Source organism: Mesoplodon densirostris, chromosome 11, assembly GCF_025265405.1.
Source record: "Mesoplodon densirostris isolate mMesDen1 chromosome 11, mMesDen1 primary haplotype, whole genome shotgun sequence".
NCBI lineage: Eukaryota > Metazoa > Chordata > Mammalia > Artiodactyla > Ziphiidae > Mesoplodon > Mesoplodon densirostris.
In genome coordinates this window covers 98,044,066-98,060,497 of record NC_082671.1, presented here as the reverse complement: position 1 = coordinate 98,060,497, position 16,432 = coordinate 98,044,066, and the positions used below count along the sequence as shown (strand labels likewise).

The 16,432-nt window shown below is 33.7% G+C and overlaps 1 protein-coding gene across 11 annotated transcripts in view; it reads right to left on the bottom strand.

The window, feature by feature from the left end:
* PPFIA2 (PTPRF interacting protein alpha 2) overlaps nt 1-16,432 on the bottom strand; it is a 407,328-nt gene that overhangs the window by 160,789 nt on the left and 230,107 nt on the right. For 9 of the 11 annotated variants that reach the window (XM_060111668.1, XM_060111670.1, XM_060111669.1 and 6 more), the window contains one exon: nt 11,502-11,576. The exons of the other annotated variants lie outside the window; for them this stretch is intronic. In XM_060111668.1, the coding sequence (XP_059967651.1) occupies nt 11,502-11,576 (75 nt within the window). The remainder of the gene's footprint in view (nt 1-11,501; nt 11,577-16,432) is intronic. 11 annotated transcript variants of the gene reach the window in all.

Sequence of the window (16,432 nt, the reverse complement as noted above, 5' to 3'; positions counted from 1 at the left end):
GAGGTCAGGCCTTTGCCTTCAGCTTTTGGAGGTAATCTGAGTCATACCTGATATGAATGTTTTCGTTTAGGGTGAGGTCTAATTATGGTGGATCTTAGGATGGGGCTGGTCACACTTAATAGTCTTAAATTGGGACTGGTAATGTCAGAAAGACCAACCATATGATTTAGGAGTCTTTGTGTCTCAGATCAACCACATGGACAATCAAACAATCAATTATGCTTATGTAATGAATAAATAAAACTCAATAAAAACCCTGGACAGTCAAAGCTTGAGTGAACTTCCCAGGTTGGAGAATTATCTCACATCAATTCAAGGAAGGTAATGCATCCTGTGGACAATGGAAATTTAGCATTTGGAACCCTCCCAGACTCCTCCCTGTGTGTTTCTTTCCTTGGCTAATCTTGATCTGTATCATTGCCCTGTAATAAGCCATAACTGTAAATGTAATAGTTTTCAGTGAGTTCTGTCTTTCTTGTGAATTATCAAAACTAAGAATGGATCTGGGAGCCCCATGAACTTGCAGTTGGTGTCAGAAGTGAGGCCAGTCTTGCGAATGACTGTGCCCCGGAGCTTCGCAGTTTGGCTAAATGCTGGTAATGGTGTTATGGACTGAATGTTTATGCCCCCCTCCGCCAAATTCATATCTTAAATCATAACCCCCAATGTGACAGTTGTAGGAGGTGGGGTCTCTGGGAGATGACTAGGTCATGAGGGTGGAGTCCACATTTAGTGGGTTTTAGTGTCCTTATAAAAGAGACCCCAGAGGTCTCCCTCATTCATTCTGCCATGTGAGGACACAGTAAGAAGGCACCATGGATGAACCAGGAAGCAAGTTCTTATCAGACACCAAATTTGCCAGTTCCTTGGTCTTTGACTACCCAGCCTCCAGAACTGTGAGGGATAAATGTTTGTTGTTTAAGTCACCCAGTCTATAATAGTTTGTTTTAGCAGCCCAAAAGACTAAGACAAATAAATAGTATATGGTAAATACAAGCTGATCAAATTTGTGATGTTTTCTGCTATCAACTTTTTAAAAAGTAAAATCATGAGCAGTCAAGTTACTAATTACACACACACTCACATACACAAAACAGATTAAAGCAATTTGTGCATCCTTTTTGTCCATACATTTCCTTTTAGCATCCCCAAAGCTCACCTATTTGGAACTTCCAAATTTCTCAACATTTGAGATCCATTGTTCTTCCCTGCCAAAATGAAATGGGAACAGAGAAGTGCTGCCGAAATCCTCTGATACTGTTTAGTAGAACTTGAGGTCTCACATTTTCTACACTGAAAGTACAGGGACTAATACAATGTTATCACGCTGTTTATTTCAGGTCTTCAGGCAGCGTCACCCTGAAGTCTACACCAAGGGAAAACATTTAGATGCAAAGTTTAAAATCCAGTAGTTGAATTTATCCAAATAACTGCAAATAGAATCTAGATGTTTTAATGTATCTTTTCTGTAGAGTTAAATGTTTAATTTCAACCCAATATATGGCAGTTGAAATGCAGGTTAGTTTAACTAATTGATTTAATGTGTGTCATTAATTAATGCCTATCTTATCTTTCTATCAATATAGTGAAGCTATGATCCTTGAAGTAATCCACAGAAATACAACAAATATAAAGATGTCATGATGAATTTAAATAACTGGTAAAAGGTAAACTGTTGATTTGGAAACACAGTTTTCATATGTAAAGAAAGTTTGTTATTAAGAGAAAGGCCAGGCAGCCTTGTGCCTACTGTTAAACACTCAAATTTGGAGTCTGATATCCTGGACTTGGATTGCTACTGACTAGTGATAACATGCAAAACAATTCACCTAGTTCTTTGAAGCCTCAGTTTCAAAATGCTAGTAATAATTACAGTTCTCTCAGATGTTCATTGTGATGATTAACTGAAAAGTGTGTGTGTGTGTGTGTTGGGGGATATGTATAGTGCTTAGCATAGTGCCAGGCACACAATAGTCTCCCTCAAGTTTGTAGATGCTATTATTTTTACAAGCTGCATAAAGGAGTGAATTGCAAAGTCATTTATAAAGTGCATGTGCTACAGAATCATCCTATGAACAGTAAGGTTTTTGTTCCTTTAATAAAAGGAGATTTTGTTCCGAGTATAAAATAAAGTACTGTTATTTTATCAGCACATTCGAATTGTCAACAGAAGACAGTTTTCATCTACTTAACTAATAACTACCTGATATTCACCTTTTGAATGTAATAACAGAAATACAACTTTAGTACTTCAAGTTTACAAGGCGCTTCCTTGTATATTATTTTATCTAAACATCATGACTTCTTTGAAAGATAGGCTAGTCCAAAATTTATTAATATTCCATTTCACAGATGAAAAAGCTGAGGTGCAGAGAGGTTAAATAAATTGCCAGGGATTATAGAATCAGTAAGTGATAGATATGAGAGTCAACTCAAACTGAAATCTTTTGACTTGAATTTAATATTCTTTCTTATTTTTACTTTGTACCTTGTATCTCACTAAATTTCAGTACTCCACTTACATTTTTTAAAAGATAAGTAATCTCTCAAATATTTAGCTTTAAAATTAATAAGACTACTCTAATAAACACATGTGTAAAATAATCAATTGTGATGCTTATGTTCAAAGTATTAATATCAAGCATGATCTTGCTATTAATAGAAAGAGAAAAAAACAGTTCATGATCTCCATGTGCAAAGATAAAGCAACCAAGTCTGCCATCACAAGAAAAACAAACCTTATACTTTCGTCAAAGAAAAGATTCTAACCAAAACAGGAGAGTTTGAAAAGACTTACGAATAGACTTCAAAAGTCTCATAAACAACAGGAGACAATTTTAAACTATATTTTAAACAATTGCTTCATAGAGGTCTTGGAAATAGTAAAAACTGTGGAAGTAGCAAACAGCAATTTCTTTAGCTCTCTTTTCACTGTTGGGTTTTAACATACATTGTCATAAGATGTCTTTATTTCTTTCAATTTGGGAAAGATTCTTTGTACTGGAACAGTACAATTATCAACAGCAAAGAAGACATTTTTCTATTGATGATAATAATTTGGGTAATTTAGAGTTTCTACACTTATCTTTATAATGCAGTATCATTGTAAAGAAACATCTAGAGGTATAATGAGGAACCTTAGGCCTTTGTAAATAACTATGGGTTTGACAATGTTGAAACTTCGAGTTTATCAATATAAAGCAAAAAAGGGCATCATTTAACTATGACTAAACTCTTCCATTAAACAAAATCAATTAAGAACTATACAGTTTTCTAACCCAAAATGATACATCTCCAACAGGAAGAGTAGGTTCCCAATAAGTGGCTTTATTGGAGACTTGTAACATTTTGGAGACTCGTAACATTTTGGCTTTATTGGAGACTCTAAAGAATTTTTCATTGTCTTCAAGGGATGTAAGTTTGGAGCTGCAAGGATGCCCTTACCTTATGCAAACACTGTTGTCATTTAAAAAAATACTATTTTTTGTTAAATTGAGCCATGGTGACTTGCTTCAATGTTAATAAAGCACAAAACTTATGTTTGACTTTCTGTTAGAATGTTAATTCACAGTTGGTCATGGAATTTACTAATAATGAAGACAGTTTCATACAGTTACTAATGATGAAACTAAATTAATCAGCTGAATTAGAATGTGTGGTGTACATAAACATGCAGGAAATTAGAAAGCCGTTGTAAGATTAATCATTTTTTAAAGGCAGTGAGAGACATAAAGTATTAAATCTGCTTTTATCTCATAGAACAGGAAAGAAACAGAATTAAGAGAACCAAAAAATGAGTAACTGGCAAAGGGTCTATCAATATAAATAATTATCAATTTTAGGGTTCTGAAATAATTTAACTTAAGAATTTTTTCAATGGTGTCTTTTTCTACATCTGGAATTTTCCACTGACAGATATGGTAGTTTTAATTTGAAGAAAAAAATTACTTGGTCATTTCACTAATTCTGCAAATAAGTGATCCTATAAATTTACGTGAGTATTGCTATCAGCTCCCCCAAGGCAAAATTTTCTAATAATTACTGCTCAACAACTTTTCCACTTTCCACATGTTTTTCTAGATCATCTTTATCAAATATCTTTCTAACTATTTAAATATAGAGTTGCTCAAGGATTTCAGAAGCTTCCTGATCTTTACCCCTGTCAAGTTTAGGGAAACATTTTACCTCTGGACCAAAGTCATCTGAGACAATGTTAGTTTCATATTTGTATCTCTTCCTTTCAAATTATGATGAATAACAGAACTTTACAGATTAGATAAGGAAATACCATGGTGAATCCATGTTGCTTCAGTTCATAAGTTCTGTGGAAACTGGCTTTATTTAATTTGTCAGGGTAATGTAATGAGAACTTCCTCTGGGTCTACCATCCACCTTAAAATGTCCTTGCTTAGTCTTATTGACTCTTTGCCATATTCTACATTATCGTATTCTCAGTCTCCTTAAACTCATTAAAGTAACTCTGTTTCCACTTCACTTAGCAGATAACCCATTTCCTTGGGAAGACTCACTGATAAAATTGCTATGTCTTCTTTCCTCTCCAAATCAAAATCTTCATTCATCTCTCTACTACACATTCTGTTCTCCTTCCTGCATTTCTCAGAGGAAGGAGTTCCACTACTTGCCATTGATCTCCAAACCACGCTTATCCTCTTCCCTGTTGTCCATCAATAATCCTTTCTCCTTTGTCTCTTCTTCCTTTGCATTGGCTGTAAGCATTTTCAACAGGCCGTCTCTCAATACTGCCTAATTATTTAGCTTCTAGCCTCCTCTCTCCTTCATTGCCAAACTTCTCAAATGAGTATTCCTCACTGTCTCCCATTTTTAACCTAATTGACTGAAATTCTTTTCATCACAGCTATTCTCCTTCCATTATAGTTTACTAAAACTGTCTTTGCAAACATTTTCAGTGACCTAATTGTAAATCTTATCACCTCATATTAGACATACTCCTACATGCCTTCATGAGACATTTAATAATGTCAACCACATCCAATCCCTACACTTAAAACTCTCTCTCTCCCTCACTCTCTCTCTCTCTCTCTCCCTCTTTCTATCATTTCTTTGCTTCAAGGACTCTTGACTCACTTGAGTCTCACATAACATCTCTCGTTGCTCCTTCCCTGCCTTTTATTTGTTTTTGGAGGTAGGTTCCACCTTTGCCTGTATCTGTTTACCTTTTCCATATTTCCATTCATTTCCATGGATTCAACAGAGTACTGGTTCTTAACTCAACTCAAAAGACTGTTGTGATGATTAAATGCATAATGTATTTAAAACAATGGCCGTATTCCGTGGTCCTATAAACCCCCAAAATGTGAATCTGCTGCCTCTAGCTCCCCTCACCATTTGACCCAATATTCTTCTGAATATGAATGATACCTGGTTTGCCCATAAAGTTCTTTAATTTTTCCTTAGGTAATTAGACTTCAAGAATAAGGCTGGTTGTAGATGAGGTAACATGAAATGCTAATTTCCTTAAGAAAATTCAAATTGAAAGTTGGTAAATTCAGTGGTTGGAATAAAAAAAAAACAAAGAATGAAAGCAACATAAAAATATAGTTCAGTCTACAACTAAATGTGCCAGTTCTTTTTATATATAATACAATCATGCAGAAAAGCTTTTAAAATAAGTACAGCTGTGCATTCACTGAAAATTAGTCTGTCAATTGAATATTTACTGTAGCTTCTGAATAATCCATTTTGTCTGGTTTAATTAAATAATTCAAAAAGCATATGGGCTTCTGTTAAAGGAGAACACATTGTTAGAATGTAATCTATTTATTCCTCTGCATTTCCTTTTATTGTACATTTTTTGTAGTTTTCTGATTTTAAGCAGTAACAAAAATATTCTGCAAGAAATAAAGGCTTGATTGTATTTTCTCTGTCTAAATAATCTGGACTCACTTTTTTAGGACAATGGCCTGGAAAATGTATTCAGTGTTAACAATACAATCTGCCCTTGCAGGGCTATTCAAAGAGGCATAAAATGACAGCAAATTTTCATTACGTATATATATTTATTTAAAATATTGTTTTGATTCTTTCATTTATATCTATATTTCCCATTACTAAAAGAACATAAGAAATGCCAGATTGTTCAAGTTCACGTTCTCTGTGCAAGTTCTGTATTTTGCAACACTAGCCCTTTCTTTCAAGAAACAGTAGTGATTTTTACAAATCTGAACTATAAACACAGTACCTTGATTAGGATATATATTTTTTCATCTTTAATTTTTATACACTGGTCTGCAAACTTAAAAATCTGGTTATATTTCTTCCCTTTTAAAAACCCTTTGCTGACTCATCATTGTCTACAGGACGAAGCCCAGGCTCTAGGCATCCCTAACTCAGATTTGCCTTTCTCTGCAGCCTCATCCCCATCTCTACTACTTCCTGCTTCCCTTTTCTTCCTCCAACTCCATCTGACAAGCTCTTTGTAGTCACCCTTCAAATTCTAGGTAAATTTTTTCCTCTAGGAAGATATAAAAATTTTTTCCAGCTTTATTGAGATATAATTGACAAATAACATGTATAAGTTTAAGGTATACCATGTGAATATTTGATATGTATATATTATGAAATGAGTACCACTATAAGGTTAACTAACATACCTATTACCTCACATAGTTACCATTTGTTTTTTTAATTTAATTTTTTATACAGCAGGTTATTAGTTATCTATTTTATACATATTAGTGTATATATGTCAATTTCAATCTCCCAATTCATCCCCATCCCCATGGTTACTATTTGTGTGTGTGTGTGGTGAGAAGATTTATGACCTACTGTCTTAGTAAATTTCAAGTATACTATACAGTGTTGTTAACTATAGTGCCCATACTGTACATTGGATCCCCTAATTTTATTCATTTTATAACAGAAAGCTTATATTCTTTGACAAACATCTCCCTATTTCCCCCACACTCCAGCCTCTGGCAACCAATCTACTCTGTTTCTTTGTGTTCTACATTTTTAGAATCTGTATATAAATAAGATCATACAGTATTTGTCTTTCTTTGTCTAACTTATTTCACTTAGTCTAATGCCCTCAAAGTTCATCCTCATCCATGTTGTTGCAAATTGCAGGAATTTTCTAGGAAGATTTTTGTAACACCATCTGCTTTTCCTCATTCATGCCCATACAATTAATTACTCTCCTTTGTAATACTACTAAAGCTTGTACTTTCATTTTCACTTTAGTCTTATTGTATTGTAACTTCTAATTGTGATAAAAGGTATATAATATAAAATTTACCATTTTAACCATTTTAAGTGTACAGCTAAGTGGCAATAAGTACGTTCACATTGTTATGCAACCACCACTGCCATTCAACTTCAGCAATTTTCACATCTTCCCAAACTGAAATTCTGGATCCTTTAAATAATAACTCCTTATTATAGTTACTTTTACCATGTTTATCTTCCATAACAGACTTGAGAGAATTGTTGCTTTATTAATCTCTTAGTTTATCAATATATTTATACTCAGTACTTAATGCAATGACTGGCAAACAGAAGATGCTCAATAAATGTCTGTTGAATTGATGTATCATTATCAAACTCACATAGCAGGTGACTATGTCAGCTACCCATATCAGATTGTCAACCTTCCAGCTCTACTCCACCCAACCCCACAGTTTATAAAAAGAAAAAAAAAAGAACATACTTTCAGTGGATTTCACTTTACCAAAACCAAAACCAAAACCAAAAAGCAAAACACTACAGAACAAAACCAAAACTACACCTTCAGAGCTCTCTCATTTCATAAAGTATAAATTCCAAACTCTGAGCATGGCATTCAGGGTTCTCTAGGATCTGCATCCTATCAACTCTTTACACTCCTCTTCTACATCTTTTCATACCCTAATTCTTACCAATACACAATATCATCCATTATCCCTAAAACAGGTAATTTTAGGCTTCCTTAATCAAACTGTTTGCTCAGCTTGAAATGTTTCTCCACAGTTTTTAAGCCAAATCATTGTTTTCCTTCAAGGGTGAAGCCTTCTTTGATACTTTGGTTTAGAATGAATACCCTTCTCTCTGCTCTTTTGCACTTTGTTTGGGTCTCTATTTTATATTAATTTAGCTCTGTACTAAAGTACATCTTACTTATATGTTTATATGTTTGTCTCCATCACTGGAGTGCAAATTATATAAACATTTGCATAATGCTTTATTAATTATTTTATTTTTTTCTATTTGTTCCTGTCAGGGACTCACAGAATTTTCTGCACATAGTAGTTGCTCGATAATTATATTTTGAAATAACAAACAACTTAATTTAATAATATGATCAATGTATTGCTGCTTATTGAGCACGCCTAAGGTTGTTCAAACTATCTATTAAGGGGATAGCCAAGGAATAATGTGAAAACACACCAGGTAGAATGAACTCTATACAATGCAATCTGACAAATATATATTGATCACAAGGTTTATATCACTGTACTGAGTGAAATAAGCACAAATGAGCAAGACATAGCCCTCTTTCTCAGGGAACTAGCAACCTAGGCTTAGAAAGGTATATAATTAACTCTAATACTTGTTGAACAGTCATAATAAATGCTGAAGCAATGAGATTAAGCAATTTAAACTAAGAAGCAATGACTGTTGGCAAGAAATCATAAAAGATTTCATTAAAAAGGTGATGTCTGAACTTGAGTTTAAATGGGAAAGTATGAGTTCAGTGGGTGAATTGGGGTTGTGGAGACATTCCAAGAGAGACATTAGCATAAGTAAGATTTAGTCAGGAAGAATGTTGGCTGCTTTCAAAAACAGTGACTACTATAACTTAACAAGAATTTAGAATGACTCAGAGCAGTAGGGGTAATAGGAATTAAGGGTGATTTTTAGGTTAGGACCACTGAAGAGATGCTCAATAGTATATTACAGGTCTAGTAGTAGATACCATTATATTATTAACATAATAAATATGTAAATTATATTATTATGTTAGTAGTATATTAATATGGCATATGTTACATTATATTACATGTCAGAAAATATTATGAAAAATAATCAATATGATTGGAGCTTTGCTTAGCTGTTTTAAACCTGAAGAATTATATAGCAGAAGACATACTGTAATATCCCAGTTGAGAATAATGAAGATCTGAACTACGGTAGTTTTAATGTATATAGAAAAAGCTAAGAGTAAATGGATGTAGGGTAGACTGTGGACATAGTTAAATGTATGGATTGGAATCACCTGAATACATAGACCTAAGATAAATTCAAAGATAACCACATTTTCAAGTAGGAGAGAACAGTGGTACATTAAGAGAAATAACCTCTCTGGGCTCACCTGTAAAACAATAGTAGTACCTAACTTCCAGTATCATTTTGCTGATATACGTGCACTTAGACTACAGCCTAGAGATTTAAAGCACCTGGTAAATATTAGCTATCGTTATTATTAATTTACCAATAGAATAATCTAATATGGAAAATGGCATCTGACTCTAAAATATCTTTATTATTTCATTTCTTTACAAGCATAATGAAAATTTATTTAAAAAAATCAAACACTACAGAAATATATAGTACATATTTGCAAACACCAAAGACAACTAATAATAACAGTTTGGTACTTATATCCAAAATTTATTTTTCCTAGTCCTATAATAATGTGTTATTATTACTTGTAATTGTGCAAAATTGGGAGCATTCTCTGCAACTTCTTCCTTTTTGTATAGTAGAACATTTTGGATCTTTTCAGAACAGAACATATAGTTTATCTCATATTCTTTTTAAGAAGACTATTTCACTGCATTAATGTACCATAGAGAATCTAAGGGGACACAAGGAAAAATTAAGTGGAAAAATTAAGGTCCATTAGCACATATGGTGCCTTTGTGTAAACTAGAAAAATTGGTCCCTATAAGTGGTTACAGTCCCTTTAGTGCATGTCTTCATTATCAAACCCTAAGCTGGTTTTTAATCCTTGATTAACCCCTGCTGAACACATGTGTCAGAGAACAATTTATACAAACATCAGCAAAGCAAAGTCCTGTGGAGATGCCAAACCAATGTTTACAATCTTTTGTGGAGCTCAGAAAAGAACATGGACTTTGAGCTATAGATTTGGTTTATTTTTCACCAGAGTCATCATTGAAGCCTTGGATGGATGAGAAATGGATGAAGTCTCCATGGGAGAGATTATATAAAGAAAAGTGTTAAAGGGTGATAACTCCAAAACCATCTGTGAGAATGGGAAATTCATTTCTGAAGTTTAAATTGTTGAACCTAGGACAAACAAAAGCCTATAGAAGCTCATTTAATTGGCCTAGCTTATTTTAAAAAACTAGGGAGTTTGTACCAGACAAGATTTTTAGCATGGTTGAAAATGTGTATTTGTTCATGTGTAAAATGTAAATGTAAATATTACTTTGTTAAGAATCTCTTGGTAAGACTTATAATTAATGACACTGGCCTCCCATTTCCTTAATTATTTAAAAGTAGGAAGTTATTACTAAATAGTTTTACTAATAATAATACCCCCGGGCTTCCCTGGTGGCGCAGTGGTTGAGAATCTGCCTGCTAATGCAGGGGACACGGGTTCGAGCCCTGGTCTGGGAGGATCTCACATGCCACGGAGTGGCTGGGCCTGTAAGCCATGGCCGCTGAGCCTGTGCGTCCAGAGCCTGTGCTCCACAACAAGAGAGGCCGCAACAGTGAGGGGTCCGCGCACTGCGATGAAGAGTGGCCCCCACTTGCCACAACTAGAGAAAGCCCTCGCACAGAAATGAAGACCCAACACAGCTAAAAATAAATAAATAAATAAATAAATTAAAAAAAAAAATACCCCCATTTGCATTCCTGGAATAAACTTCTGAAAAAGGTAGCCTTGTAAATTATCTGAGAGAGGGAGAGAGAGAGATGGGGCTATTTTAGTGCCCTATATACATTTAATTTGAGATCTATTTATCTATCACCTATTGACCTATCTATATCTTATCTAATGACCCAAGTTCATTTGTAGACAAATAACCAAAGAAGTAAAATCTTCTAAGGAAAAAACAACTCTTTAAATCCCATGGATGATTATAAAATACTTTCTTAGAGTCATGAATGAGAGCAAAAGAGTGGATTCAATGATGCCACTAAACACGGGCACAATGTTTCATTTGTAACATTCTCTAAATTTAACAGATATTTGATATGTTTTCCAGTTTTGGAGCTGTGTTTTACTTCTCAGAAGGCCTGGCATCCTGCCTGCAGTCTTTCTAAATCCCCACCTCACTAGCTCTCATATCACTAGCTTATGATAATTCTCCTTTCATCTCTTAGTGACAGATCTGAAACACCAGAAATCAGAAAGCATGACTCTGGCAACTAGTTTTAACAGGTCTTGTTCAGTGGCATATACCAAATGTAGTTTATTTTTTGTGACGGTTTTAATAAAAGTGACGTGAAACACAAGGGATATAAGGTTAGCGATATTGCACCTCAAAAGAGGAGAAAGTTTGGTATGTTACCTCCTGATTAGCAGCAGCTAGTTCTTCTTCCAGTGCAGAGACTCTTTCTAAAGAAACCCTCAGTCGCTCCCTTACCTAGAAGAAAAACCAAAATATGTGCAGTAATGTACATCCCATACATATTAAACTGTGCTGAATCCATTAACATTATCAGAGACAGTCACATTTGAAAAAGTATTAAAGTATATATAGCCTGAAGTGCTCAGGAATACTATGACTACATTGTCACCTCATAGTATGACTGTATTAAGGGATTTTCTTGTAAGCAAGCCCTTCTAGTGTTTCGTGACAGAGTTTACAATGGGGTTGAAGATCAACCCCTCTTGTTCTGAATTCTGATTCATAGTAAGTGGAGGCAAAGTTCAAAAGTTTATTATGAATTCATCTGAAAAACAGTCAATGATTAAGCATAAGATATAGGCAAAAGACTTTCTACTTCTTTAAAATAATAACTATGTTTTCCTTTGACATTTAGTACAAAATAATTTGTCTAAAAGCAAAGGATTCTTAGAAGCTGAAAAATGTTGTCCATTGCTCATGAAATTAATTTTGTATTAGTTAGAGGTCTACACTGTTATTGAGGGATTGGAAAGTGTATATCTACTCCGGAATTCCTAAATACTTTTCAGATACCAAAGGTTAAACCATTATATTTTATAGAACCAAAGACTGCACATTTAGTTTGAAAGTAATGATTTCCAAATGTTTCATACACAAATGAAACTCAGAGAAGTGTTTCTTTGATCCTTGCTTTCTCAGAACTTCTAAAATTGTTTTAGTTATTATATGTTCAGATCTATAGATATGCTCCATATTAAATTTGTCAAAAGTAGAAAAGTTCACAGAAAGAAATTTGGCTAAACTAAAATAAATGACTACAGCAGTTTAATTTTCCTTAAAAAAAATCAACAAAGTTTATAGCTTCAATTCAATATGGAATTCATGGTGAGTTTTAGATTATTTATGAATTAACATTGATTTTCCATGGGAATATAACAGTGTGCATTTTAATTATAGAAATAAATTATTTAAATGAACATTCATTTTAGTAATTTATTAATGGTATATTTTAATTAATGGTCTTTTTCTTTTTTTAGTAAGATTTAACTGGGAATATAAATTAAATACACAAAATATCTAAAAACCTAGATACACAGTATTTTAAAGTTGAAGTTACAAAATTATTTTCTAGTTAGCAAACAAACAAAAAACAAGTGATATCCAATGAATCTAGAATCTAATTAGAAATTTTTAAAAATCTCAATTATTTTAGTAATGTATAATGATAACTGAAATATATTCAGGTGACTGGGTTCACTTAACTCCTGAAATACATCTTGAATAAGAAAGAATTAATGCCTGACTGGAATTTTAATATTAATTATACTTAGTTATGTTCAAATTCTCTAAAAATTAGTAATACATATATAAATGGACATTTCATATCAAAGATAATCACAGAAGATCCTTCATGATATTTAAGTACACGAGATGGGCTGCCAGGTACCAGTGCTGTCAGACAAATATCCAATTGTTCATAAAAATGTATAAAACTAATGCCGATTCATAACTGAACAAGAGCTTCTTAGAAGGAAATCTTTAATGATTTGACTTGGGGAATACTTTTTTCATGAGTGCTTGGATAGATGCAAACAAAGCAAACATCCCAAAGGCATGAAAATGAGGAGGATTGCTGATATGTGGAATGCAGATATCAACAAATATCTTAGTAGATGTCCTTGTTATTTAATAGGGATGATTGTAAAGTTTTATGTCCACTTCTTAAAATAGCAGCTATAAAATATGGGTATTCTGATAAAAATCTAAGAATCCTAGTTGATGAGAACAGCAATATGAAACAGTCTAAATATAAATTAATCTCAACATAAGCAACAAAATCAGATCACATTTAGACTGCAGTAAAGAGGTTAAGGCACTATATTTAAAGACATACTGATGATTGGGATGTTCCTAACAGAGTCATGCAAGCCACATAAGGAGCAGTTGAAACCAGCTTATACTGCGGGTTAAATGTCTTCCTTTCTTTGTTAAACTGAAAATCACAGAAACTGTTCCGAACTGTTTCAAATTTACCACAAGTTAAGCATGTATATTCTTATTATATTGAGCCTTCAAGTAGTAAAAATTATCAAGCTTTTCAAACAATATGAAAAATCACCCCTCAATAAATTTATAACAGCATTTGCAACTTGAAATTATATTATACACAAAGTAATGAACCTAAAACTCTCTTCACAAGAAAATAAAAATAATTGCTGAATATATTTTGAATTCATGTTATAAATGTAAAAATTGATGTTACAAATATTAATACATTTATGATATGAATGCTTTATTCACATTTATATGAGAATGAAGTATTCTCTTTGTATTTATTTCTTGGGTAAGACTCAAATGAATGAAACATATTTGCTTCCTCTTGCACTAATCTCTGCTAAACTTGGTAAAGGAAAAACAAAGGGAGGATCCAAAGGAGTAACCTTTCTAGAGTATAAAGAAATCTAACATTTTATCTTGTCTACATAACTGGAACTCCACTGGTAAGAAAAAATAGTATTTCTGACAAGGCTTGTAGCTTTTTGCACTGCTCTGAGCACAGCACCAGCAGGATGCCATAATATCCTTATTTTTCTTGTTGAATTTGGTGTTCTTTTGAAGTTATCTAGACATGAAAAAACTATAGTTTTAATTTTTTCCTAAATATAAGTACACAGTTGATGGTCTTGGCTATATACTTTACTTTTTCTAGTTTTTTGCTATTTAATTACATTCAATTAATCTATTGTCCACATAGTCTTTAAGATATAGTGATTGCTTATTTATAGAGCTATGGTATAACGTCCCAAATATATTTATGTACATCTAGATTTTTTTTTTTTTTTTTTTTTGCGGTACGTGGGCCTCTCACTGTTGTGGCCTCTCCCGTTGTGGAGCACAGGCTCCAGACGCGCAGGCTCAGCGGCCATGGCTCATGGGTCTAGCCGCTCCGCGGCATGTGGGATCTTCCCGGACCGGGGCACAAACCCGTGTCCCCTGCATTGGCACGCGGACTCTCAACCACTGTGCCACCAGGGAAGCCCCTCATCTGGAATTTTTGATTTCTAATTTCATCTGTTACATTTATTTTCTTCATAGTGGTATGAAAAAATAATTAAAGAGAAAAAAATTTTCCCCAAAAAAAGATGTTTCAAGAGAAATGTTATCCCTGAGAATTAAAATAAGTCCCTAAGAATGACGAGTATGTTGCAGGATAAAGAAGGACTTGGGTGGAAGAGCATACATTTCAAATTTAAATTAAGGTGTGGCAGGGGTTTATTTTGGAATTATCAATCCTGCAACAGAAAGCATCGTGAGGGAATCTTAGACCAGACATTCAAATCCAGTTTTGGCACTGTGATATTAGATCACAGGAATATATGTGGAGTGTATGTAACATGCGTTTTGGTTACATTTCCCATGCAAACCCAGTATATCTTTTTAAAAAATACTCAGTGATATCTGAGTGATTGAAAAACACATGTATACTTCTCATTTCCTCCAGCCCACAGAATTGGTAAACATGTTGGAGACTTATGTCAAAATCACTGCTGGTCTTAGATAATTGGGTAAATTCTACCCTACAACTCAGTGGATATGTAAATAAGGACATCAATAATGAAGACTGCCAGTCATTGTAACTGTCCACAGCTATGCTCAATCTTTTGTATTTTATTTATCTCTTCCTGTGTTCTAAACCTTCTGTGGTAAAGTTGGTAGTTTCTTGTCCTCGATTTGATTAATTGCATCTTCTTCTGATATTCCATATATGTTTTAACATAATATCCATAGCACTTAAAATATAATATTGTAATTACTTGTTCATATGTCTGTCTCCTTACCTCTCCTGATCTACACAAGAAGCTGTGAGCTATTCTTAGGGGAATTGTTTATGAAGATGCTTAGGCACATATTAACCCCTTAATAACTAAATGAAATGTTAATTTAAATAAGCATGTGAATCAACAGTGATACCAATATCTTCACTTAGTTTGATATTTTTGTCAAATGCTGAAATTTATCATTAACAATAACATTCATTAACATTTACTGAGCATTTGCCATATGCTAAGTACTGGCTAGGAGCTTTGCATGTCAGACAATGCTATTAGGTAGGTATTATTATTCTCTTCATTCAAAAGAAGAGAAAACAGACTAAGAGAAATTAAGGTACTTGTCCAGGTCTGTCTTAACTCCAAAGCCCAAGCTCATAATATTTTTCCTTCAGGCTGTTAGGTATTACTTAGTTGATAATCAGTTCTGTTGTCCTGAACTCACCAATGTCCAGGGCACATTTGATGAGTTACTAAACCCTATAACAATTCCGAGGGTCACAGTATTAAATACTTCATTTAGTTATGCTACGTTCACTGAACATCTATCTATATACTAAATTACTTTTAGATCCTAAATTTTACTACAACCATTTTCTTCTTAAATGTACTCACACCCATTAGGTTATTTGTCCTAAATGCTGTTTATTGCCTTCTATTCATTTTTTCATAAAAGCATCCCTCACCTAAGTGATGTGGGAGCACATCTAGGGAACATCTCAAATCACTCATTCTCAAGTCCCTCATTCAAGTCATTCAAAACTGTTAAATTTTCTCTGAACAGGCCATGTTCTTTTCAAAGCTCTGGGTTAGTTCACATATTGATCATATTGCTTAGAGTATGTTTACTTCTCTGCTTAAAAAATCCTTACACATTCTAATACCCAGACCAAATGTCACCCCCTCTGTGAAGACATTCTTGACTTTCTTATCACTTCTTCAGGAAAAATTAGTCACAACTTTTCCTGTGACTCCATATCACATCGTATATATCTCTTCTTACCACTCCCTCTTATTGACATGTGAACTCCAGAACTCCTC